The following is a 25,744-nucleotide window of genomic DNA, read 5'->3' as shown; positions in this document are numbered from 1 at the left end:
CGAGTAAACTAGCACTAAAAGATCACACAGCAGTTGACACTGGAGGAGTTGAGCCAACCTCAGCGGCTTATCAAATTAATTTTCAACCAGGCATATCTAACTTAATTTGTTGCTGGTTTTGAAGAATGAGTGGAGACAAGTTGGAAACTGGGGTCGCGTCTGATGCAGAAGGATCGTTGGATAATTTATCCTTGAGCTCTGTCCAGCCGATACTCTCTAATAATGCTCAGGATAATGACAAGGGAGAGAGTGAGGATACGAGGAATCACTTAGATGCGGCTAATGGTGAGGAAGGAGAGGAATCTGATCCCATACTAGATCGATATTTCAGGGCATGTCAAAAAGGTGACCTTAAGACTGTCAAAGAAATGATTGAAGGTGGAATAATCAACATTAATGAGGACTATGATCCAATTGAGAAAGTAACCGGGCTTCATTGGGCTAGTATCAACAATCGCCTTTCTGTTGTTTCCTATTTAGTGGCCAATGGAGCAGATGTAAATGCAAAGGCAGGAACCTTACATGCCCCTCCTCTTCATTGGGCGGCGCGTTATGGTTATGTCTACATTGTTCATTACCTTCTTGCACATGGAGCAGACGCAACTTTAGAAGATGATCAAGGTTTCAATTTATTGCATCTTTCGGTGAATAGCTCTAATATTATGCTGGTTCAATACGTTTTGTTCTTTGTGGTGAGTAAGGGTATCATCGATGTAGACTGTCAGGATCCCAATGGGAGGACTCCTCTACTTTGGGCTGCCTACCAAGGTGATTCGCTGACCGTCGATTCCTTGTTGCGCTTTGGTGCCCATCCAAAGGTCCCCGACAGTGGCGGATTCACCCCTTTACATTGGGGTACACTCAAAGGACAACCACATGTTCTCATGTATCTGATACAAAGTGGAGGTGATTTTTTCCTCAAGACTAATGATGGGAAAGATTGCTTCACCATCGCAAAAGAGATGAATACTGTTCATTCGCTTACAGAAGCATTGAACCACTGCGGATTTAATCCAGAGGGATACCCATATAAGAAGTACTTTGGCAAGAGTTATCATGCCAAATTAACGACATTTTTCATTCCATGGATCTTCCTTGGAATCGCATTCGGATTATTCGCTCACATCCATCCACTTATCGCGCTACCTATAACACTAGTCTTTGGTATCGCTAGCATAAAGGCGCTCAATAATTTTGTGCTCACGTCCTATGGTCGTACGGGAGTCACGCCATTGTCTTTGTTGAGAACGCCATTGTATGCTGGTGTGTTCTCGGGTAGTGTCTTCTGGCTCGTCTGCGTCTGGGTGCGCAAAGTTCTTCCCATGACATTAGTCGAAGAGTTTTGGTCGAATCTAGCTTTGACGATATTGATCTTTTCCGTTGGTTATCATTTTGTTAAATTATTGAAAGAAGATTCAGGTTGTGTACCACCTGAGAGAGACTATGAGAAGATCAGAGATACTGTGAGTGAACTTCTAAAAGTTGGTAAATACGATACGAGACATTTCTGCATTGAGAGCTGGATAAGAAAGCCTCTACGAAGCAGGTTCTCCTCTTTGAATGGTACATTAATAGCCCGTTTCGATCATTACTGCCCATGGATTTACAACGACGTCGGTTTGAAAAATCATAAGCGGTTCTTGTACTTTGTTGCACTAATTGAAGTTGCTGTTTGGATCTTTGCACATCTCTGTCTGGAGTATTTCGATGAGCTTGAAGATAACTATGACGACTACAACGGAGATTTGAAATGCTTCTTGATAGGAGATAGCGAGCTTTGTGCGGGATTGACCTACGACCTTTTTACCACTTTGATTCTTCTATGGGCGGTCTTCCAATCCATATGGGTGGGTTGTCTGGTGTTTGTTCAAGCTTTCCAGATTTTCAAAGGTGTAACAAATTATGAGTATAGCAAGTTGATGAGGGACAACAAGCGCATTAACATAGATCCTGCAGTGGCAAATGAATTCTTTAGTACAGCGCCAGAAGACTTGGATGCCGATTTGACTACCGAATCTAGGGTTACAGATATTGATACAACCGCTCCAGATAGTCGCCGTCGCCCCTTACCACGTCTAAATGAGTCTAGAAGATGTTTTGGTACCTTTTGTGCCATAACTGGGATGGATCAATGGATCATGATATTGAAAGAAGCTGTTGGAATGTCGCGTGAAGCATTGGGCTCATCACAAACTTCCCAGTCGTCCTTTCCAACAGATTATGGCTGGAAGACAAATATCAAGGATTTTTGGCTCTTGAGTGACAAGACAGCACCTATGTGGCAGAGAGTTTTCTATTCCCCTGTTACTTCAAGAGCTCTTCTAGGAGGACAAGAGGTGAATTATTACGAATTGTACAACTATCCAGAGAAGATTTAACAGACAACGTATTGTGTATGTATATCGGTAATTCTTAGTTGTTTCTCAGTACGCGTTTGTCAGATCTTTGTGACGCGTCTTTATTAGATCTGAAATTTCCATCTGATGAGCTTTGGTAATGAAAGAATAATAGATGAGGCTTTAGAGGACAAAGAATGGGTATTCAAGGTCTGCTTCCACAATTGAAGTCCATTCAGAATCCAGTTTCATTGGTCCGATACGAAGGTCAGACCCTGGGGATCGATGGTTATGCCTGGTTACATCGCGCTGCCTGTTGCTGTGCATATGAGCTCGTAACGGGCCAACCAACAGCCAAGTACTTGCAGTTCTTTATCAGGAAGATTAGCATGTTGAAATCTTTCAAAATCGAACCCTTTTTCATATTTGATGGTGATGCAATTGGTGTCAAGAAGGATACTGAGGTAAAGAGAAGGGAAAAGAGAGCTGAGAACAAGAGCATTGCTGAAAAGCTTTGGAAGTTAGGTGAAAGATCTAATGCTATGGATTACTTCCAGAAATGTGTGGATGTGACCCCCGAGATGGCCAAATGCATAATTGACTACTGTAAAACAAATAGGATCCAGTATATCGTTGCGCCCTTTGAAGCAGATGCGCAAATGGTTTACTTGGAGAAACAAAACCTGATCCACGGAATCCTCTCGGAGGACTCAGATCTATTAATCTTTGGTTGCAGAAAATTGATCACCAAGATGAACGATTTTGGTGAGTGCATTGAAATTTGTCGAGACGATTTTGATCAGCTGCCCAGAAAGTTCCCGTTGAATCAATTGACGGATGAAGAGATCAGAATTATGGTGTGCCTGTCTGGATGTGATTATACCAGTGGGATCCCCAAAGTGGGGTTAATCACGGCGATGAAACTGGTGAGACAGTTCCGTACACTGGATCGAGTTTTGTTGAGTATTCAAAGAGATGGTAAATATAAGGTCCCACCAAATTTTGACCAAGAGACCATACTAGCAAATTTTGCGTTCCAATTTCAAAGAGTATTCTGCCCGATCAGAAGAAAGATTGTCAGCTTGACCGAGATTCCTCCTCACTTACTTAATTGCAGAGAACTATATGAAAGCATTGGCTATGTTGTTCATAAAAGTACCGGTTCAAAAGGCTGTGTTATGAACGACGACGATATCGACCACGATTTGCATCTCAGGATCGCTATTGGTGATCTTAACCCTAATAACGTTCAAAAGAGGTTGGTAAACCGGGAACATAAATTACAACTGACTTCCAAATCAGAATTACAGGTGGAAAACAGTAAGAGTCGTCCAGCAGTGGGATCGATCGATTCTTTCTTCAGTCAGGCAACGATTGATAACAAGATACCCAAGCTTACTGTCTTAGATAAGATATCCAAGCCTAAACCGCCCGTAGTAGATAAAATAGCGGAAACGATCAAGAGAAGAAAGCTCAGTCACAATTACAGCATACCAACAACAACAACAAGCAAGTTTTTTCAAACGACACAGCCTGACGAAGATGATATCGAGACTGAAGTACCTTCATCACAACTGCCAACCCAGGTATCCAGCGTATCAGCGACCCAATTGGAGACCGATGACGACGAAATCCTAGATGAAGTTGAATGCGATTACAAGCAACCCATCGGACCATCGGCTCCTCGTACTGCCGGTCCAAGACTTCTTTCAACCAGTGCTGACTTTTCCATACTCCACCAATTTAGATACTCGGGTACACGCGAACCTCTACAGGCCAAGAATCCCAACAAGATGGACCGAATGGTCAACGTATCCTCTCAAAAAAACATGAATAGTCATAAGAGACCCCAAAATGCTCGTGGGATCGTTGTTCGAGCTACTACAACTACTAGTCAACAGCACCAGACAACTGCGAGACCAGCGCTTAGGTCGCTCTCGCTCTCGTCAAGGTTCTCCTATAGTGCCAACCGCAGCTAACTAAAGTATATAGAGACCTGCATAAAGGTACCTCAAAGCCTATGAGGTGAAATAAGCGGTTAGTTGAAAATTTCATCTTTATTATATTATTTTTCAGCTTTGAAGGTTCTCGGAAAAAATCATCCGATAACACTCAAAATTTTAGTAAACCAATCAAGGATTAGCCAAACACTAGACGCAAGGCTAGAAGAAGGAATAAGACTATTGCAAGACTGTTTTATGCACCAAGAAAGTACTCGAGAGCTGTATCAATGAACGGTTCGGATTTTTTTGGGAAAGATCAGTTATATGGGGGCGAAGTTGACGATGGGGGTTATTATGCCAGTAGTTGTCTCACAAGTCATCATTCATCACCCGCTGGCGCCCAGAATGCGGCTAGTATAACCCCAGAGTCGTTTCACTCGTACCAGAATGGTTCTCAGCAACAACAGGACCCACAAGAGGCGAAGTTACGCGGATCGCCGTTTGATTTTAGTGATTATGATGAAAGTATAAATTTCGATATCCAACCTCCCCGGCAATTGGAACAGAACTCACAGGTTAAGGTACCGGTACCACAGGTTGAGAACCCTAATGTTGTGAAATCCGAATTTTCACCCGTTTTCCCAGCATCCGAGTCATCTTCCACATCTCAATCTTCTTCCTGGATGAATAGACCTCAAGCAAATGATTTCTTCAATGACGGGTACGACTATTTGGTCAAGGATGAGCTAGATGTTAATTTGGATAACGATGTCGGAAGTCATGATACAAATGGGAAAGTTTTCAAGAAACGGAAGGAAAAGACTTCTCACAATGTTATCGAGAAGAAATACAGAACGAATATTAACGACAAGATTTTCCAATTGAGAGAGATAGTTCCCTCATTACGGGTCGCATATAAGAGGTATAGCGGTATACCGGTTTTGTCACAGGATGCCACCGATCTCGATGGTTTGGAGCCCGCTAGGAAGTTAAACAAGGCTTCTATCCTGCTTAAGACTATAGAATACATTCAGCATTTGGAATCCAAGTGTTCGCTTTACAAGTCGGAAAATCAACGGCTGAAGAGCAACATCTCTACACCTGAGAGTCTGCGTGCCCAGAATTCGGCTGTTCCAACAACAACGATACCCGTTGGCCATGAGGCTAGCACACATAGTAATAATATCCCCACTGATTTGTCCAATCAATTTGACCAGTTCTCCGACTCGGCGTACAATACAATGCCACTACCAGTACCGCAGAACAATATGAATTCATACATCAATGAAAACAACAATAACAATAACAACAATGCCAATACCGATTACACTTCTAAACTGCTGATGGGCGGGCTCGCGATGACCATGGGAGCTAGTTGTTTCGGTGATACTGGTGATATGGGATCTGCGCGTGCCCTCTTCGCCATGCCAATATTCCATTTTTCGCCTCATAGCGGATTTGCGCTGTCGAATGCTAATGGGATGGTCAGTTTTCAATCGTCGATCTTTGCTTTACTGAAGATTTCGCTGGTCGTTATCACTGCTCTATACCTACTCAATGGGCTCCTTTTCTCCTCAAAGAGAACCTCCGACAAGAATCCTACCTCAGACGTAGTTTCGATGATTCCAACCAAAGATACCGTTAGGTTCGATACAGTGGGATATCTAACGCGAACACTGAAGAAGACTTTTGTCCTCAACAAGCTCAAATATAACGTCAATTCAATGGAGAGAATCGAATCCAGAATTGCTAAGTGTTTTGCTATAAAGCTTTATTTCCAACATTCGAAATTCCCATGGTGTAACCTTGCTGAGATCTATATCAACAAGAGATGGAGTGAGCTTAAGAAACAAGTCGAGGAAGCTAATTTGAAGAGCAAAGGTTCTTTGAAAATGGGTTTGGAATGGGGCATGATTACCAACATCGCCAGTGTGGAAGATAAATTAACTTTAGGTAATCAAAGTCTTCTACAGGAATTATCCAGGCGTCATCAGGAATATGAGCTAAAAGAGTTTTTATCATTGGTGAATTCTTTTGTCCTCAAAGAGAAAATCGAAAAATCGATGGGGCGACTAATGCACCAATTGGCCAATGGTAAATTTCAAGACTTGGCCCAGTTAGCCCAATCCTTCCATCAACAATACATCGAGGATGATAAGATTTTGGAGTCGATGCCCGAAGAGTTCACGGTCATCGATTGTTTGACTAATCCCCACAAGAGTAGCTGTGACAAACTTTCCAAGCTGATCAAGAATAGCAGGGAGGTCAAGTCAGAGATTCTTTTGGAAGAGCAGCTGGTACTATACGGTTCAGTGATGAGGAATCTAATAAACCTGCAGAAATTTGATCAATGCGTCATCTGGATGAAGAAGATGCCACTAAGGGAACTAAGCGACTCGAAAGACAAACTGTCGATTGTAGGTTTCACTTCGATGTTCCTGATGTTGAACTCTATCTTGGAGAATCTTCAAGAATTCAAGCAACATCCATTAATTTTGGAAAGAGTTTGTGGTGACCTTAGAGTGTGGCTGGGTTCGTCATTGGGCGACGTGATAGAACTTGAAACGAGAAACAAGTTGATCAACTATTGCATAGATAAGGCTTTACTATGTGATTCGTTGACAAATTATGATGATGATGAATACGACAAGGAAACTGAAGAAGATGTCGAAGAAGATCAGGATGATGATACGACAGAGTTCGAAGACGATAAAGAGAGCTAAAACCCAAAGCGTTCCGTTGGGTTACTAACATATGTATTTAAATTATAACAAACTAAACTTTCATAACCCCGTTTTTTATTATACCCATACCTTTAACAACAAATACATGCCTATGGCCATTCCAGACATGATCCAATAACCAATACAACTCCATTAGAAGCGGCTTCAATCTTTTCCACCTCGTGAAACTTTTTATCTCTGTTCGACGCCACATAAAAGGTATCACCTTCTTTCTTTAACAGGATATCACCATCAGCATCTTGTCTTCTTGAATTTTCAAAGTCGACACTTCTCAAAGTTGTGTACCCAGACTTGAACTCTCTGTATGAAGTATTGTCATCGTATGCTACCACATGAGACCTTACAAACTTCAGGATGTTATGCTGAATTGCATTGTCAATCTCCATCGCAGTAGCTCCACTAGACTCTAGGGTCTCGATGTCCTGAGGGTATTCCCAAGGTTTCATTGGAAGCGCAGATATAGCATCATTAGTTGGTGCAATGATAATGATATCTTGAGTCTCATCGCTTAATTTTGCAGCTAATTCGATATCATTTCTTGCGTAACCGAAAAAGATCAAAGTCTCCTTCAATGAAGTAAGCTTAGAATCCAGAGATACTGGTCTCATCTCGTACTCGCCTTTATTCACTTTAAAATCCTGTTGGTTCGAAACTTTACCACGTTTAACTATCCTATTCTCTTCGTTGATAATTCTGTCCACATCCAAGGGTAGTCTCTTAGGATCACGTTTCAACAGTTTTGAATCCTCGTCGATAACCTGATCTAAATCAAATGGAAGCCTCTTGCCATCACGAGCCTGTAAGGGCAACTCTTCCCTGGTAAATCTCCGACGTAATCTACCATTCTCGTCTTGGTACTGTTCGATCCCTGCAACATTTTTCGCTTCCACTAAACAAGTACTAAGCAATGTAAAAACACATATGGCTGCTAGCACAGAATGCATTATACTGAGACGTTGAAGCATTATATCGAACTGCTAAACGACCTTGGAGCAGCTTCTAACTTGGTTGCTAAACTTTGAATACCTTCAACCTTTATCAATTGAGGTTTAGGCACTATTACCCGGCTTCAAATCATCTTTAACAAGCTAACTACTACGATGATCAAGTTGTAATTTGACTCATAATCAGCTGGATCTCTACTCCGAGTTCCAAGTAGTCAATTGATCCTCACACTACTGAAAGTTTCTATTTGAGTTCTTTTCACTGGAAAGTAAAAAAGAATGCGCAAGCCCGGAATCGAACCGGGGGCCCAACGATGGCAACGTTGGATTTTACCACTAAACCACTTGCGCTCAGTTATTATTGATATTAATCGTACCAAGTAAGGCTCATATTCATCATTTCCGCATCCTAATTCAAACTGCACCAATTGTCTGTACCATCAGAAAATTGGCTTTATTCACGCTGGAAGCCCATAAAATTAATATTAGATACCAGTGCTCCCACCTAACTGATCTCTTCAAGCCGTGCAAAAAACGTTAAGACAACATATGACAATAGCTACGATTATCCAAATATTGTGTCTTTTCAACTTGTTTATCTCAAGTATAACATGACCAACTGGTTTGCCACCTCCTATTATGCGTGATTATTCAACTCGTGTAAATGCATTGAATATCTTAAGATGCTTGTACGTAGCAGGTTTTCCAGCAAATACTACAGTCGCAACTGATAACGCTAAAACCCTAGTAGTGTTTAATCCAATTGGCTCAGTTAATACACCACGGAATTTAGCAATCGCTAAGGATTGCTTAAGGACCTTGCTCACGGTATGGCATTTTCTCAATTTAACTACGACGTTATGCCTGACTACTTGAAGCCCGTGGGCCACCTAGGCCATATGACATACCAAACAACAACACCAGTGGAGTTTAACCGAAATCACAGATTGACTATAGAGGAAAGGGGTGAGATTTACCGAAACCACGGTTGGACTAGGAAGGAATTGGATCAAGAAAATCGGGTTCAGAGATGTGACAAATATGCTGCCATGGTATGTTTGCTGCATAGTATCCTGACTTCCTAAGAATTTGCAGATTATACTATAAGCATTATCGTTGTTAAGAAGTAAGATAATCTAAAGCGAACCAAGTACTGCTGAGCTTTGGACGAGCGGCGCTAGCAAACGGTAATAATGCGGATGGTATTTATTACTTGATAAGTATCCGGTCGGATTTTGGAGCTCTGTAAGTAGGCTAGACTACCTATCATACGCCAGCAATTCATAGGCCTTTATATATTTGTTCAGATAGACAGCCGTAGTTTTAAACTATGTGGACGACTTTGTTCATACGTAACCTTATTATCGCGTCTTAATGAGGCTCTTGATACTCTTTAATTCGTCGAGTTAACTTCGCCATAACTTACTCGTCTTATATGTTGTTTAATAATAGTTGATCCATCCATTGGTAGGTCATAATGTAGACGTCTCCAAACTTGAAATGAGAGTGACCTATATAAAATTAAAGGTGAGCTTGTTTGATCAGGTACACACAGCTTTTGCGACCATATTTGCTAAGATAATTCCAGTCTTACTAGAATTTAGAGTGAGATTCTAAGGATTTTTCTGTCTAATACTCTAAGAAGTTGATCATAATCGCCCCTTACTAAAACCTTATATCTTTTTTACTCATGGTTCATATTCAATTGATGTTAAATACTTGTAGGTGACCAAATTGTCCGGTCGAGATGGACTGCACCATTTTAACGTCATTGGTTGTAGTTCGTGATTCAATTTAATCATTAAAACCTGCAGTTAGTATGAAACACATTAAATAATTAAAAACTGAAATCCTCAGACACACTACAAATAGCTGAAAGCTGGATTTTAGGATTTCCTCCGTTAATCGCCGTCGCTGTAGCCGTAAATGTAGTTTCTTGCCAATGTCGTCTCGACCGTATTGCATTCACTAGCGCTGTTTATTGCGGACTCGCGAATCAAGTCGGCGGAGCTTCTTTCATTTTCGTGCAGACCCAACTGCAACGTTGGGCTAGATATTTCATTCATCTCGCCAGCGGGATGTTTATGTGCACTGTCGGGGCTAACGCGTTTGCCAATGAAAGTATCTAGAAATCTCTTGCGTCTTTTTCTGCTATTAGCTCGAATATTCTTTGATCGCTCCATTTGTGACCTCCACACTTTGGCTGGATATTTCAATGGAGAGTAGATGGAGCGTTTTCGATTCCCGTTATCAGCGTTAGACCGCTCATTCTCTCTTGATGCACTTCTAGACAGGCCACCGGATCCGTCCGTGTCAACGCTTCGATATTGGGACGACAATTTGGGATCAAAAAAATACTCGTCGTCGTTGTAGATCTTTCTTCCCAGAACCGTCTCTTTACTGATGATGAACTCTCTCCTTTCAAGTACGTTGATAAGGCCCCAAACACTAACAGTGACTATCAACTTCATGAATCCAATGACTCCAAATTGCCACTTGTGGGTCGGACTGAAGTCGATGGTGAGATAAATGGTCGTAAAATACAACAGAACAAACAGGTTAATGTTGTAAAAAAGTAATGGAATCGTCTCATGATAATCATCCCATATCAGACGTAATATAGTAATTATTGGAATCTTGCTAGTCGAACTCTTACGTTGTGGAGCCAAGATAAACCTGAAATCACGCCAGATATAGAATGCAGTTGATCCGCAGAACAGTGTATAGATCATGAACTCAAAGACTTTGAAGCTGACCCAAAGGGGTCTAGTCGCATGGGGTCTAGTCGCATGCCATTGCAACCCGGCAAATAGCCCTGTGTCTATCAGCGTTAAAGCTAAACCTATTGCAATTATCAGCCTGTTTCTGTTAGCTACTGTAAATGGTAACCAGCCCACTTTTATTCTTTTATTGTCATGAAACATGTAGTAAATCAGAGCAGTCCAATTCAAATTTGCCATTGCATTGCAGATTAGACTACCGACTTTGTGAGCTACCCCATTAACGATGTGGCTCTCATACTCAGATGAATCTTGTATGTTCAAACGATACTGTTTTTCTAGAATATCCTTAACACCTTTGCAAAGCATCGCTGTGTCATATATGGCTGAGAATAGGACATAAGTCGGTACTAAAAAACTCTTGCTAAAGGACGTTTTTGATGGCAAAAGTATCCAGACCAAATATACCATCCAGGTACCTATGCATACCGCACACTTCGTGAATGTAATCATTAGAATACTGTTTTCAAAGGAGTCCTTCGAGAGAACCTTATCGATATCATATACCACTGAAGGAGCATTAAGTGCCAAAGCCAAATTCCTAAGCATCAATGAGTCATTCTGAGACGCCCTACTATCATTTGGACAGCTTATAAACAGATAAGGAGTGCTGACTGTATAATTGTCCTGTAAGGTATCACTCTCGTTGCCCATGCTGATGAACCCACCAGTCAAAACATCGGCCCTGCATTGGTTAAAGGAAGGTTTCGACAGAGCTTCATTGAGAAGTTCAGTCAGCGAGAAATTATCAGGCCCTATCGCATCAGAAATACCTTCTGGTAACGTCTGACTCGCAGATGCGACCACTAATAGTCCCAGCCGCAGCAATAACCATCTAGACATCCATCAATAAGATGAAATATGAGATGCACTATACAAATCAACAGTTGAAGCTAGCACGGATGGTCGTTCGTTGTTATTTCTTTACACTTCGAGTAATCAACACTTTTTTCTAAGCCATCTTGCGCGAAAAGACAGTCAGTTGACAATTAAAAGACCAACTTTAAAATATTCATCAGAACTTAAATAACTACGTGTCAAGGCGTTAGTAACAAAGTCGCTCGAAACATTCGCTTTCACATCCTCAATTGCACTCGCTGGATGAATTTTACCAACCAAAATATATTAATTTTACGCGGAGATCTAGATTAACAGGATTAACACAGGACTTTCAATCATATTCGATCATACAACATGCTTGGCGTGCTGGCCCCTTTAATATTTATTTCATGCGTTGTCATTGCCTCAAGAGACGTTATTTCAACTGAGCAATTGCGTACGTTGCAAAAGAGATTCGATTCCTACTATAATGATAATGATTCTATTTCCGTCAAGGGAATCACAATTGGTGGTTGGCTAGTGAGTGAACCGTATATCACCCCATCTTTGTACAGGAATGCCAGTGAATTAGCTGCAAAATCTGGAAATAATTCTGAAATTATCGACGAATTCACATTTTGTGATGTGCTTGGGTATGAACAAGCACAATCGCTTTTGCAAGACCATTGGGAGTCCTGGATCAACGAAGCAGATTTCAAACAGATCAGTGACGATGGGTTTAACCTTGTTCGGATTCCAATTGGTTATTGGGCATGGAAACAGGATTATGAGACCAATCGGTACGTCGGAAACATAACTTACACCGATCCATACGTGGGCAACGGTCTGCAATTGAAATACCTGGAGAAAGCGTTGAGTTGGGCAGAGCAGTATAGTTTGAACGTATGGATCGACTTACATGGTGCGCCATCGTCACAAAATGGATTCGATAACTCTGGAGAGAGGGATCTGTATAGTACTAAACTCGGCTGGCTCGCAACATCTGGTTCAAGAGATTTGACTATGGCGGTTTGGCAGTCAATCTTTGAATCCTACTTGAATCTTAATACTAACAGCCCCATTGTTGGGATCGAGATTATGAACGAACCACTCAGTCCCAAATTAGACTCCGATCAGATGACACACTGTTTCTACGAAGCCTTTAAACTCTTCAAGGACGAGCAAGCCTCGCATGATAACACTACTTTTGTCATTCATGATGCATTCAAGGAAATTGGTTATTGGAACTTGCAATTCAATCCTGACTACAACAACGTCTCAAGTCAGTTCACAAACATCAGCAACCTTTCCTTTAGCTCACAAGATGTCTTGATAGATCATCACCACTATGAAGTATTCACAGATTCCCAATTAAACAATACGCAGTACCAGCGAATCCTCAATATCATGAATTATGGTGACTCAATCTACGACGAATTACCGTATCATGCGGCAGTGGTGGGCGAATGGTCCGCAGCAATCACCGACTGTGCCACCTGGTTGAACGGGGTGGGAATCGGGTCCCGTTACGACGGGTCATACTACAACACCACGGAATTCAACACTACCGATCAACCTGTAGGTAAATGTTTATCTCAACAGCCCATTGGCAACTGGACTAAGCAGTACAGGACACAAGTGAGACAGTTTGTGGAAGCCCAATTGGCCACTTACTCAACAAGAACGTCGGGGTGGATCTTTTGGAACTGGAAGACTGAGGATGCAGCTGAGTGGGATTACTTAAAATTGAAGGAGAACAACCTTTTCCCAAGCCCATTCGACAATTACACTTATTTTGATACCGACGGCGGTTTAAAACCTTCTGTTTCAAGCTCTTTGTCGAAAGAAGCCACTGCAACAAGTAAGAGTTCTGCTGTTGCAATCCAGAGACCTTTCCAGGCAGTTCAATGGCAGCACTTCAGTCTCACATTGAACACAATCATTGGAACTTCGCTAGTAGCTATCATGCTAGTTTGCATCTTTCTGTAAATCATTTGAGCGGAAAATACGGCAAAATTATATATTATGATATAAAATATGGGGAACGGAGTATATAGAACTACCTAAAGCAGAACAATTTGTTCAAAGTGTCAGTTTATACATCTGTGACACTTGTTTGTTCGCTTTCGTGAACTTCAAAAAAGGTCAAAACAAACTTCATCAGATTAACACATAAGTTGTCAGCAGCTGTTTTTACTGGTCATTATGGGCAGTTATCGTGATTCGTACTTCCAGTATCATCACCTGGTAGACTCTCACCAGATCTTATACAATGAATGGAATCAGGATGAGTTGCCGCCACCGGACGAACAAGAGATTGGAAATAACAATCTGAAGATGAAACAGGGTGGATCAAATAGTAATAATGGAACCAATGGTAACGTCGAAGCCTCAGAGGGCGCTTCAAAGAGATACAGCGGGCCAAGATCGAACACAAACGCGTATTGGGACTATTTCCACGACGAAGAGGACTGGAACTTATTTAAGAACGTACAACTAGAGAGTAATGGAGTGGCTACTTTCAACCAGCCACCAGATACGAATGCACAAGACGAATCAAAAGGAGCTCAGGCGAGAACTAACCCAGACTACGAAGCCTCCAATGCCATCACGGGATCAATCTTCAACAATAAAGTAGTCAGAATGGCTATGGTACAAAACAGTAACTGGAACGATTTATCCATGCCACATCCAGAATGATCGAGGCCCTTCTGGTATTGCTCATTAGTTGTCACACTCATTAGTGTTATCCAATCGGACGACTCGCGCGAAGTTTCTGGAAAGAGCTCGAGGGTTCAAGAAGTTGAGTCAGTATCCCTATGGATGGTGAAGACCACCAAGATGGATAGTTTTAATCGCGCAGGAGGTATATAAAGATTTTGTGGGGTGCTCAATCCTGGTTATTGGTTGATTTCAGTAGTTAGAAGGAATTGTCGGAATGTTAAGGTTAATTAAGAGACCATCTGTTGAGCGACAATTACAATCGAGGATCAATGCCGCTGTGAAAGCGTCATCGATCCCAACTGCAGGCAAACTAGAGTCGGTGAACGTGGAGAGTGGCTTCAAGAGGAGTCTTATGACTCAAGTCACTCCCGTACGGCAGCGGTTGGAGATTGGAAGAAATGCTAGGATGCTTAGACCATTGACAAGTAAAAGAAATATACAAATGAAGATGAATCCAAATCAGGGAGAACCTGAGAAGCCAGCGTTGGAACAGTTTGGTACAAACCTTACCAAGTTAGCAAAAGAAGGTAAATTGGACCCAGTTATTGGTCGTGATGAAGAGATTGCGCGTGCAATTCAGATTTTATCGAGAAGAACCAAGAATAATCCTGTATTGATTGGACGTGCTGGTGTGGGTAAGACCTCGTTAATCGACGGTTTGGCTCAAAGAATTGTCGCCAACGAAGTACCTGATTCGTTAAAGGACAAACAACTAGTTACATTGGATCTGGGATCGCTGATAGCAGGCGCAAAATATAGAGGTGAATTTGAAGAAAGGTTGAAGAAAGTCCTGGATGAGATAGACAAGTCGAATGGTCAAGTTATCATCTTCATCGACGAGGTTCACATGCTGCTAGGTTTGGGTAAAACAGACGGCAGCATGGATGCTTCCAACATCTTGAAACCAAAGCTGGCCAAGGGTTTACGTTGCATCTCTGCTACCACTTTAGATGAATTTAAAATCATTGAAAAAGATCCCGCTTTAACGAGAAGGTTTCAGCCAATTTTGCTGAACGAACCTTCTGTTTCAGACACTATCTCAATCCTTAGAGGTTTGAAAGAAAGGTACGAAGTTCACCACGGTGTAAGAATTACCGATACTGCATTAGTTTCTGCTGCTGTCCTTTCCAATCGTTACGTGACTGACAGGTTTTTACCAGACAAGGCCATTGATCTGGTTGATGAAGCCTGCGCGGTCTTAAGGTTACAACATGAGTCCAAACCAGATGAAATACAAAAGCTTGACCGTGCAATAATGAGGATTCAAATCGAGTTGGAATCATTGAAGAAGGAGACAGATCCTGTTAGTGTTGAAAGGAGAGAAGCCTTGCAGAAGGAGTTGGATTTAAAAAATGACGAGTTAAGTAGACTGACCAAGATCTGGGAACAAGAAAGGGCAGAGATCGAAGCAATCAAAAACGCCAAGGCTGACTTGGAACAGGCTAGAATCGAACTAGAGAAATGTCAGCGTGAAGGTGACTATACCAAGGCATCGGAACTTCGTTATGCAAAGATACCTGATCTGGAGAGGAAAGTGGCGTTGAGCGAAAAGAAGAATGACGGTGAAAAGGAGAACCTGCTACATGACTCCGTGACTTCGGATGACATCTCGAAAGTTGTCGCTAAAATGACAGGTATACCTACTGAAACTGTCATGAAAGGAGATAAGGACAGGCTGCTATTCATGGAGGATTCTCTGAAAGAAAGAGTTGTCGGGCAGGATGAAGCTATTTCCGTTATTTCAGATGCTGTCAGATTGCAAAGAGCCGGTTTGACAAGCGAAAAGAGACCTATTGCAAGTTTCATGTTCCTGGGTCCTACCGGTACTGGTAAGACAGAATTGACCAAGGCCCTGGCAGAGTTTCTGTTCGATGACGAGTCCAATGTGATAAGGTTTGATATGTCAGAGTTCCAGGAGAAGCACACTGTTTCACGTCTGATTGGTGCACCACCAGGTTATGTCATGAGTGAATCTGGTGGTCAATTAACGGAGGCTGTCAGGAGAAAGCCCTACGCTGTGGTTTTATTTGATGAATTTGAGAAAGCACATCCCGATGTGTGTAAAGTATTACTTCAAGTCTTGGACGAGGGTAAACTTACGGATTCAATGGGCCATCCAGTTGATTTCCGTAACACACTGATTGTTATGACATCGAATGTTGGTCAAGACATCTTGCTCGCAGACAAGGAACTCAACGAGGAAGGTAAGGTCAGTGACCAAACAAAGAAGGAAGTTATCGATGCAATGAAGAGAATGTATCCACCAGAGTTTATTAATCGTATTGATGATATGGTTGTCTTCAATAGATTGTCCAAGAAGGTTTTGAGATCTATTGTGGACATTAGGATTGAGGAGATTCAAGAGAGATTGAACGAGAAGAGAATGACTATCAACCTATCAAATGAAGCTAAGGATTGGTTAACTGATCGCGGCTACGATCCATTATATGGTGCAAGACCTCTAAACAGACTAATCCACAGAAGTATATTAAATCCTATGGCAACCTTCTTGCTAAAGGGCCAAATTAGGAATGGTGAAACGGTGAATGTGAGCGTTAGTGGCGAGAAGCTTGAGGTTCAACCGAATCATCAGGAGGGTGAAAGTCTAGAAGAAGAGCCCGAAAAATAGCTATGATCATGTAGATACGAATATAGGTAATTTAACGTTAACAAAATTTGAAGATAAGTTTCATTGATATATGAGCCAGGACAAAATCTTCTTGAGATTTTAACCAAAGTCGTTTTCGAATACTATTCCCAATATCAAAATATTTAAATCATATACAATACGATAACTAATGCTACAATCAACGGTGGCCCGTACGAATAATACCAGCAGCGATCAAAGTTTGGATCTTTCTGAAGACGTCAGGGTTTTGCATGTGCTCCTGCAAAGCTGCAGGGTTTTGTTGTGCCTGTTGCAAGATACTTTGCATTACTGGGTCTTGCATGATAGCAGCGACTTCGGGATCCTTCATAGCCCTCTGATAGGTTTGCTCTGGATTTTCGTTTACATCCTCTGGTTGGAATCTCTGATTGTTTGCCTTAATGTATAGTTGATCGATTTCTCTGGCGTTGGCGCCGTTGTTCAATTCACTGTCCTTGGTGCGAACGGTGTCTAGAGTCTCGACTGCGGCGGCAAATTCCTTAACAGCAATTTGCGCACTTGCTTTTCTGATGTATGCTCTGATAAAATTTGGATCCTTCTCGATAGCTCTGTCACAGTCAGCAATGGCTTCTGGAAATGACATCAATTTTGCCAAGGCAGCAGCTCTGTTGGAGTAGCCTCTAGCATCCTGTGGAGATCTCTTGATCATCTCTGTGTAAGCCTTGACGGCGTTTGGCCAGTCTGCTTTGGAAAAATATTCTTTACCCTCTAAACGAGCTTCCTCTGCCTTTTCAGGATCCACATATTCTTCAGCCTCTTGTTTCTTCAATTCCTTCTCTGCATTTCTCAACTTGTTTAGAACATCTGCGCTTCTATGTTCAGTCAAAGACTTTTGGTAGAAATTGATAGATTTCTTCAAGTCGCCCAGTTTATGATAAGCATTACCGATACGTGCAAAAGATTTAGCGATCACTTTGTAATCAGCTCTCATCTCTCTACCCTCATCGACAGCATTAGTTAAAGTTGCAATAGCGGTCTCATAATCACCCTTTTCATATTCAGCAGCTGCACGATTGTTCAAATATGTGATATCCTTGTGCAACTCCCAGGCCTTGTTGTAATGTTCAATGGCCTCATCGAATTTTCTTGCCTTGTAAAACTTGTTACCTTCAGCCTTTTCCTCTTCAGCTGCGACTTGAGGGCCTTTTTCATCGACTTCCATTGGTTCTGGTTCATTATTCTCCTTCAAAGGTTCTTCGGTCTTGGCCTCAGCCTGTTTTGGCTCTTCCCTAGGCTCTTCCTTAGCTCCACTGGCCGCTTCGGGACCATTTGCGTCTCCCATATTCAAATCAATACCCATCAATGCAGCCATGATGGTCATCAAACGAGTATCAGTGAATAAATCCTGACTGATAGCCTGAGGGTTCGTTCTGTACTGAGCCAGCTTGGCTACCAGTTGAGGATCCTTCATCAGTTCAGCAGTCTTTGGGTTCTTCTTCAACTTTTCAATCATATTTGGATCGTTGAACATTTGTCCCAACCCTAAATCTGGCATTTGTTGTCTTGATTCCCGAGTTTTTAGTACTTGATCCAACCCTTCCTTGGCAGCTTTGTTTGCTGAATCCAACTCTAGAGCTTTTTGGTAGCTCTTTTCAGCATCTTCCAAGTTATTCAACCCAAATTGTGCAGCCCCTACACGGTTGTAACCCTTAGACCAACCGGGATTGATCTTCACACACTCCTCCGCATCCTTCAAACCTTCGGCAAATTTCTTCAACGAAGTATAGCATGCAGAACGGTTAGAATACAACACATGATTAGGTTGTTCCGACACATCGATCGCTTTACCAAATAGCTCCGCAGCTTTCTCGTAGTCCTTTGCGACAAAAGCAGCGTTCCCTTGTTGCTTATACTCGTCCGCACTTGTCATTTCTCCTTCTATGCAGTCCTATAACAGGTCAATTGATCCACTAGAGTCTTCTACAAAGTGGTGAATCTTTTATATCTGTTCATCTGTGTTAGATAAATTTGCCCTTTATAATTCTGGAAAGTTCCACAGTCGTTAAATGCGAGCGAGTGAAAAATTATTCGAAGCTCATCGCCTATCTGAAGAGCGATGAGCTGGCTATTTGGATCATTTTAGCGGTTTTTTAGAGTTTAACTGGGCTATGGATGGGTATGGTCAGGCTACTGAGCAGTTCTCTGCATGGTTGAGCGAAGTTGCGGGTGTTCGTATGTCGCCTAAGATCGCGATCAGCGATCTGCGAAATTTCAATCAAGGTCGATGTGTGGTGGCTAGAGAGGCTATTGAGGGTCAGGAAGTGTTATTTGAGATTCCTAGGAGTGCTATCTTAAATGTGGGGACTTCGCGATTGACTGAGAAGTATCCTGGGATACGCGGAAGACTTTTGGAAGAGATTGGACATTGGGAGGGGCTTGTGCTGTGTATGTTGTATGAGATGAAGGTTTTGAACATACAGAGTCGCTGGTGGGCCTATTTTCAAGTTCTTCCCAGGCCGGATGAGGTCAATTCGTTGATGTTTTGGAACGATGAGCAGTTGGAAGGTTTGAAGCCTTCCTTGATCGTCGAAAGGGTGGGAGTGGCAGAGGCCAAGCAGATGTATGAGCGGGTGTTGCAGTATGTTGAGGAGTCGGGAGTTGAAGAATTGGGATCCGTTTCGTGGTCGGATTTCGTCTATGTGGCCAGTGTCATCATGTCGTACTCATTCGATGTTGAGCTGGTCGATGCTGACCCCAATGAGGAACAGGAATTGTCTACTGTGAAGAATGACGGGTACATGAAGTCAATGATCCCACTGGCAGATACTTTGAATGCTAACACGAGCAAATGTAATGCGAACCTAGTTTACGACATCGAATCATTGAAGATGTGTGCGACAAAGCCTATTGGGATGGGTGAACAAGTGTATAACATCTATGGTGACCATCCTAATTCGGAGTTGCTAAGGAGGTACGGATATGTGGAGTGGGAAGGATCAAAATACGACTTTGGTGAAGTACCGATGGCCACTTTGGTGAATGTAATTCACCAAAAATTCCAATGGGACATTGAACACTTGACACAACTGATCGATATCATTAGGGACAATGAAACGATAGGCGATGAGCTTCAGGGCGAGAATATTGTACTCCATGCATACGATTGTTATTCGGATGGTCAAATCATACCAGAATGCGTGGTTCTCTTACAGATAATGGTCACTTTCCTTCAAATTTCAGAAGCTCGTACTTTGGACAGGCCTGCGGTCGAAAGAACCCTATTACGTGTGGTAAAGAAGTGTTTCCAATTAGTGGAGAGTGGAAGAATTACTAAAAACTGTGCCAGAATGATAGAGTACGTGATAGATGCACGTTTAAGAGAATACCCAAGCCATGCATTCCGTGAAATAACTCCAGATCACTACTCCATACCAGATATCGAGTCTCTGCGGCAGAGGATGACCGAAAAAGTCTTGCAAAGTGAAGTCGATTCGTTGCAAAACTGTTTCCAATCGGTGGAAGAAAACTTTAAGCTCATAGCAGATTCGAAATTGCTCGAAAACATCTCTAAGAGAAAGTTGCCAGTGAAGAAGTTCAAGACCATGAAGAAGGTCAAACGTTAGCAGGGAAATCATCAAAGGAATACTATATAGAGTCTACTGGGTTGTAATTCAAAAGTTTCGTCTTTAGTTGCGTTTGTCTTGAAAGAGTCATCGGACGTAGCCACACATAATACTTGCTCATTGCAAGCTAATTGAACAACACTATTCTCATTGAACTTGGGCAGTTGCTCTACTTTCTTGCGCGATGTTAGGTTCCAGCACGATACAGATCCATCAGATCCACCTGTGTAAAGTACATTCGAGTTAGGTCGGAAGCTCAGAGCATTGACTGGGAAAACCATACTTGTATCGACAAGATTTAATCGATGACATCTAAATGCAAATTTTCGTGATTCGTCTTCGAGGTACTCAACGGCTACACGACCATCCAAGGAACTGCAAACGTAACCATCACCCTGAGGTGTCAATTTGACCTTACGGGCCTGATATTTTAGACCAGACTCCACTTCCGTGCCCTTGTCTTTTGGTCTCAACGGTAGTTCAAATAATCGTACTTTGTTTCTACTAGTTGCTATCACCATTCTTTCATTATCAACATCCATCGAAATGACCTTTAATCCATCACTCAAACGTTCTTGCAGTACCACACAATTCGTCTCGCAATCGACCACTTGCAAAGTACCATCCCAGGACCCGCAGATCAACTGGCCTTGAAAGTCGCTTATGCATGGAATACCCAACGTCGCATAATTATTCTTCACAGGAATGAACCCTTCCGACTCTAGATCAACCTGTAAAACTTCGCCCTGCACACTGCTCACATAAATTTGCCTGCCATGAAATGTATCAACGTAACAGCATGCTAGTAGGGCACATTCGTGCCGTAATCGTGAGTTCAAACTAACGGTTCGGTGCTCTACCTCGTAGTCATACACAGTCAAAAGCCCATCCCAGGACGTCACAATTATCTGACGCCGGTCTTCGAGCAATAGGACCTCACTCACATAGTCTCGAGGGCATTGGGCTACTTCCACGACTTGATGCCTGGCCATTGCTATTGAACCGGCCAATCTGTAGTGATGAGTTACCGATATTTCATTTTTCGCCTACGGAATTAGTTTCTCTCCGGTTGCAATTGATTTACCAATGTTCTTGTAATTTTGAGCTCAAAAAGATCTCTATAAGACTCTTAGTGGTCTCCTACCAGCTGTGAATCGACAGTGGGCTGCACGATGGAGTCGGTGACCAGCTTCTTTTGGAACGAAGGGTCTAAGAATGGTGGTTCTAGTGCTATACAAGAGAAACGTGGACCTACCAGTGCTGATAACGGCAGTTCAAGTGGATCTGGGACTGCAGTGCCAGGCTCTGGAATGCAAAAGATGATGACGGACACCTTGATCGAAAAGATCATGAGGATGGCTCTGCCTCCTACGACGGAAATGGCTATGGACAACCTTGAGACTAGGATTGCGGCCGCTAAAGGTAGACCAAGTTTATCAGTACAGATAATGAGCCGTAATTTTGTACTGATGAACTCGAGACTCAGTTTGCCTTTCACTCTTATTGATGAGGTGAACAAAATATTCGAATGGTCGAACCCAGCATATACTATGTCTGTGGTACTGATTTACTCTTATATCATATTAAGGCCATTACCCACTATAACTTCAATTCCAATATTTTATCTGCTCTTCGGTGTCATGGTACCTCAATTTCTATACATTCACAAGCCTAACGGTTCCCCATATCTCGAGGTTAATCCCATGCCAGCTGATGGGCCTCCTTTGCGTAAGGCAGAAGTCCCAAAACCAGTGCCAGAGCTTAGTCAAGAATTTATTTTGAATTTAACAGACCTTCAAAACCGGCTGATGCTGTATGTGAAGACGTACGATTTCATTGATCAGATTCTGATCAAATTTGCCTTCTTCACAGATGAAAAGAAGTCTTCCGTGGCGTTCGTGTTATTACTGAGTGTGGCCTTGGTGAATGCACTTTTTATGGATTTTTTCCTGACCTTCATACCACTGAAAGCCATCCTGCTTGCTCTGGGTTGGTCGTTCGCGATCATGATGCATCCGCACAATAGAGAGAAGTTCTTTAGTACCGTTTACTCCGAAGAGACACGTCTGCGGCTACTTGCATTATCAAACAGGTATGACAAACTTGTCGGCGAGCAATTACGCTACATAGAGGCCCGTGAGCACCGCATGGTAGCGGTTTATGAGATTCAGAAATTTAAACATGGCAAAGAATGGGCACCAGTTGGTTACTCTAATGACGATTTCACATTGTTCTCAACGTTACGAATAAGAGAGGAAAAAATTGAAGACCATTGCACATCTTTACTGGAAGAAGTGAAGCCGCCAGTAGACTGGCAATGGCTTGATGACATAAATTGGGCGTTAGACTTGAATCCAACGGAATGGCTTGAAGAAGGGCTTGTCGAATATGTTGATACAGACCTCGGGACTAAGTGGGTTTATGATCTCAATCTTGATGGGAGCAGAGGCGGGTACCGCAGAAGGATGTGGACAAACATCTGCATAAGAAAAATTGAATGCGAGCCCGACGATAATGATGATAATGACGATGAAGACGATGATGATCTGGTCTCTACACAGTTGACCACTCCGACGAAGGTGGAGAAATACTCCTCTCATAGAGTCACAAGAGGCTCTATGTCTGGAGTGGCCCTTCCCGAGGATGATACACGTCCTACGGTTAAGAGAGATAGCTCAACTTTATCTCTTTCAAGTGCGGTTAGCTCAAACAGCAGCACGCATTCCAATCATAGCGAACCTTCGAAAGCTATCGATAACCTCAGGGATGTGTTGAACTCCAGTACCTGAATGCTATGAAACTAGATGCATAACTCACCTAACTTTTAGACATTTACAACTTTTAACCCTGCTGCATAAAACTCTCCAAGCTTAACGAGGGCGAGTTTTGTTTTTTCTTCTCTTCATTCTTCTTCGAGAGGAGATTGGATAAAGAGTTCAATTTTCTTTTCTTTGCCCTATCCTTGGCACTTGTCTTCTTCTCTACCTTGTTGGTAACCTTCTCTTGTTGTTTTTCCTGCGGCCAAGTCGCAACAAATCCCTGATCTTTATTCTGTAACTTGATTTGGTTTCGACTCTGCGATTCCAATGGGAAGGTTTCTGTATAACTGCAATTGAGACACTTGTATTGTAGTACCCTGGGGGGTTCATCTGCAGTCGTTTTATTGTGCTCAACAGTAGACATTTCAACATTAAATCTTGGAATCCGTACTGCACCGCATGAACCACAAAATTTGGAGCTTGAATCATTGATAAGAGGCGGAAGTTGCAGTTGATACCGCTTAGTAGCATTGAGAAAGCTCTTTAGGTATAGACCGGAGAGTTCGGGCACATTCAGTGTCGGAAGTAAATGAATCAAATTATACTTTTGGATTAATTGTTTATCTCTAAACTTTTCAGTTTGTTCGCGATTCATTGCCAAAAATCAGGCTATCGTTATGTGTTCAATAACTATGATGTTGTTCTTTCGATGCTTGAGATGAGCCTTCGAGTTGATTAAAACTACAAGTGCGCGGTGTCAAAAAAGTTCAATTTTTTTATAACATTAACTTTTCTGACTTAAATAACAGATGCCGTTTCATTATGTACTGAGAGAGTTGGGAATTAGTGTAGTGGATGTACTTGGGTTTTCGTTTGCTAATTTTTTCGTTATCTGGCAATTTCTTCTGCCTCTTACAGGGAGATTTGCTTGTTGTCACTAATCTTTTCTTGACATTTTCGAGGTTGCCATCGAATGATTGGGCCTGTTTCTGATCTTTCCTAACCGGAGTTGATGGCGGAGTCTTTATCATAGTGAGAAGATTATTTTGTTTCTGTTCTTCTAGTGCTTTCTTCCTCAAATCACTTGCCTCTCGTCTTAATTGCCTTAACTTGTCTATTTGTTCCTGTGTCTTGAAGAAATCTGGGATTTGTGCTTCCAAATAAGTTACCCATTCATCGCAATCGCGCATTATTTGGTAGTCTATTACACCGTGCCAGGAGGAATCACCTATCGAGGTCTTGTTGACCAGTATCACGATACCACCGCGTTCATGGACCTGCTTACTGATTTGTCTCACAACCCGCTTCACACCATCAACTTTCAGACTCGTACCCATGATTATAAGGAAATCTGGCTTGCCTCTCTGGACATCCAGAGTTAGGCCCTGGGCGATAAACTCGCAGGATGGATGATTTTCTCCATATAAAACGATGTTTGGTCTCAAAAGTCCGGTTATACCAGTTTGTCTCTTGCCCTGCTGGAATCTCTTATAATTTTGCTCTTCACAGGTTGGACACGTTGGGAGCTCACCTCGTCTGAAGGAACGGCACCAGTACCTGCTCCATTGGAATACATGGAAACATCGCGTGCACGCTAAAGAGTTTAAATCTCCATGCAATTGCACCACGTCGAAATTCTTCCAACGAGAATTAAACGCTGTAATGGTTGTATCATTAGTTTCATTGTTGGACATTTCTAAGCCCAGATTCTCTTCTAGGCCATCGATATTCTGTGTATAACACCTTAACAGCTTGTTTCTGTTCTTGAGATGGGCTATAAATTTGTGAGTCTTTGTCGGTTGAGCCATTTGAACGCTAGAGTACAATTTCTCCATGAATGTAGCGAACACTGATATCTTGAGTTCATCCCTAAATAACGAAATGTCAAACATTTCCTGACCCGACATTATAGGAAGTTCTGGAAACTGTTTCTTCACCAACTCATAGAGCCCCGAAGACGACCTGAAGTCTGGTATACCCGCGTTACACGAAATTCCAGCTCCAGTCAGCACCACTATCTTTCGGGACCTATTGAGTATCCTGTTTATCTGTTGTAGTCTCACGTCACCAATATCCAGCTCTGCTATTGGTGTCAGGCGTTCAGTCTTCAATTCTACTTTCTGAGGTGACCCTAGGGAAGAAGGAGATCGGCTTGCTCTCGGTGAAGGAGTTTGTTCACATTTAGCATCCTTAGCCATGCTTTCGACACTACCTTGGCTCAAATTCATTCCATAAATCGTCGATCGGCCTCCCATAACTGCTCAAGAGTGTGTGTGCTCGAATTAGAGGCACTTTGGCAGTGCTCAAATGCGTTTTGTGTTTTAGGAAGTTTTGATCAGTCGCTTTCAGTTAGACCTTTTATTATTATTTTCCCCAAAGAGGAAAAATCGTCAAAAGGCCCTGAGCAGGAAGAACAATGAAAAGTTATAAAGTAGTATACTAAACATGAAGCACTGTTTCCAAA

General features: G+C 42.3%; 14 protein-coding genes and 1 non-coding gene across 15 annotated transcripts; 8 read left to right on the top strand and 7 right to left on the bottom strand.

Moving 5' to 3' along the window:
• Positions 1-125: 125 nt before the first annotated feature.
• TDEL0A04920 (ankyrin repeat domain-containing DHHC palmitoyltransferase family protein) lies at positions 126-2,378 on the top strand (the record flags this gene model as incomplete). Its single annotated transcript, XM_003678987.1, has 1 exon — positions 126-2,378. The coding sequence occupies one exon, from the start codon at positions 126-128 to the stop codon at positions 2,376-2,378; it is 2,253 nt and encodes a 750-aa protein (XP_003679035.1).
• Positions 2,379-2,533: 155 nt separating this feature from the next.
• Positions 2,534-4,315, top strand: TDEL0A04910 (exonuclease 1; the record flags this gene model as incomplete). The annotated part of the gene is made up of 1 exon (XM_003678986.1): positions 2,534-4,315. The coding sequence occupies one exon, from the start codon at positions 2,534-2,536 to the stop codon at positions 4,313-4,315; it is 1,782 nt and encodes a 593-aa protein (XP_003679034.1).
• Positions 4,316-4,566: 251 nt separating this feature from the next.
• On the top strand, positions 4,567-7,002 carry HMS1 (Hms1p; the record flags this gene model as incomplete). The annotated part of the gene is made up of 1 exon (XM_003678985.1): positions 4,567-7,002. The coding sequence occupies one exon, from the start codon at positions 4,567-4,569 to the stop codon at positions 7,000-7,002; it is 2,436 nt and encodes an 811-aa protein (XP_003679033.1).
• Positions 7,003-7,112: 110 nt separating this feature from the next.
• On the bottom strand, positions 7,113-7,988 carry TDEL0A04890 (uncharacterized protein; the record flags this gene model as incomplete). The annotated part of the gene is made up of 1 exon (XM_003678984.1): positions 7,113-7,988. The coding sequence occupies one exon, from the start codon at positions 7,986-7,988 to the stop codon at positions 7,113-7,115; it is 876 nt and encodes a 291-aa protein (XP_003679032.1).
• A 259-nt stretch (positions 7,989-8,247) lies between these two features.
• Positions 8,248-8,318, bottom strand: TDEL0Atrna11G. The gene has a single exon. It is a non-coding gene; the product is annotated as a tRNA-Gly (tRNA).
• Positions 8,319-9,868: 1,550 nt separating this feature from the next.
• On the bottom strand, positions 9,869-11,590 carry DFG16 (Dfg16p; the record flags this gene model as incomplete). Its single annotated transcript, XM_003678983.1, has 1 exon — positions 9,869-11,590. One exon carries the CDS (start codon positions 11,588-11,590, stop codon positions 9,869-9,871), a length of 1,722 nt encoding a protein of 573 aa, XP_003679031.1.
• Positions 11,591-11,941: 351 nt separating this feature from the next.
• EXG2 (glucan exo-1,3-beta-glucosidase) lies at positions 11,942-13,555 on the top strand (the record flags this gene model as incomplete). The annotated part of the gene is made up of 1 exon (XM_003678982.1): positions 11,942-13,555. The coding sequence occupies one exon, from the start codon at positions 11,942-11,944 to the stop codon at positions 13,553-13,555; it is 1,614 nt and encodes a 537-aa protein (XP_003679030.1).
• Positions 13,556-13,771: 216 nt separating this feature from the next.
• SWM1 (Swm1p) lies at positions 13,772-14,266 on the top strand (the record flags this gene model as incomplete). The annotated part of the gene is made up of 1 exon (XM_003678981.1): positions 13,772-14,266. The coding sequence occupies one exon, from the start codon at positions 13,772-13,774 to the stop codon at positions 14,264-14,266; it is 495 nt and encodes a 164-aa protein (XP_003679029.1).
• Positions 14,267-14,504: 238 nt separating this feature from the next.
• HSP78 (chaperone ATPase HSP78) lies at positions 14,505-16,919 on the top strand (the record flags this gene model as incomplete). The annotated part of the gene is made up of 1 exon (XM_003678980.1): positions 14,505-16,919. One exon carries the CDS (start codon positions 14,505-14,507, stop codon positions 16,917-16,919), a length of 2,415 nt encoding a protein of 804 aa, XP_003679028.1.
• A 178-nt stretch (positions 16,920-17,097) lies between these two features.
• Positions 17,098-18,828, bottom strand: STI1 (Hsp90 cochaperone STI1; the record flags this gene model as incomplete). The annotated part of the gene is made up of 1 exon (XM_003678979.1): positions 17,098-18,828. The coding sequence occupies one exon, from the start codon at positions 18,826-18,828 to the stop codon at positions 17,098-17,100; it is 1,731 nt and encodes a 576-aa protein (XP_003679027.1).
• Positions 18,829-19,066: 238 nt separating this feature from the next.
• On the top strand, positions 19,067-20,521 carry RKM4 (ribosomal lysine N-methyltransferase; the record flags this gene model as incomplete). The annotated part of the gene is made up of 1 exon (XM_003678978.1): positions 19,067-20,521. The coding sequence occupies one exon, from the start codon at positions 19,067-19,069 to the stop codon at positions 20,519-20,521; it is 1,455 nt and encodes a 484-aa protein (XP_003679026.1).
• Positions 20,522-20,532: 11 nt separating this feature from the next.
• BUB3 (Bub3p) lies at positions 20,533-21,513 on the bottom strand (the record flags this gene model as incomplete). Its single annotated transcript, XM_003678977.1, has 1 exon — positions 20,533-21,513. One exon carries the CDS (start codon positions 21,511-21,513, stop codon positions 20,533-20,535), a length of 981 nt encoding a protein of 326 aa, XP_003679025.1.
• A 180-nt stretch (positions 21,514-21,693) lies between these two features.
• Positions 21,694-23,310, top strand: PEX29 (Pex29p; the record flags this gene model as incomplete). The annotated part of the gene is made up of 1 exon (XM_003678976.1): positions 21,694-23,310. The coding sequence occupies one exon, from the start codon at positions 21,694-21,696 to the stop codon at positions 23,308-23,310; it is 1,617 nt and encodes a 538-aa protein (XP_003679024.1).
• Positions 23,311-23,362: 52 nt separating this feature from the next.
• SNM1 (Snm1p) lies at positions 23,363-23,935 on the bottom strand (the record flags this gene model as incomplete). The annotated part of the gene is made up of 1 exon (XM_003678975.1): positions 23,363-23,935. The coding sequence occupies one exon, from the start codon at positions 23,933-23,935 to the stop codon at positions 23,363-23,365; it is 573 nt and encodes a 190-aa protein (XP_003679023.1).
• A 121-nt stretch (positions 23,936-24,056) lies between these two features.
• HST3 (NAD-dependent histone deacetylase HST3) lies at positions 24,057-25,478 on the bottom strand (the record flags this gene model as incomplete). The annotated part of the gene is made up of 1 exon (XM_003678974.1): positions 24,057-25,478. One exon carries the CDS (start codon positions 25,476-25,478, stop codon positions 24,057-24,059), a length of 1,422 nt encoding a protein of 473 aa, XP_003679022.1.
• Positions 25,479-25,744: the final 266 nt, after the last annotated feature.

The sequence above is a fragment of the Torulaspora delbrueckii genome, chromosome 1 (assembly GCF_000243375.1).
Source record: "Torulaspora delbrueckii CBS 1146 chromosome 1, complete genome".
NCBI lineage: Eukaryota > Fungi > Ascomycota > Saccharomycetes > Saccharomycetales > Saccharomycetaceae > Torulaspora > Torulaspora delbrueckii.
The sequence above is the reverse complement of the archived record's forward strand: the minus strand, read 5'-3'. Positions and strand labels throughout refer to the sequence as shown.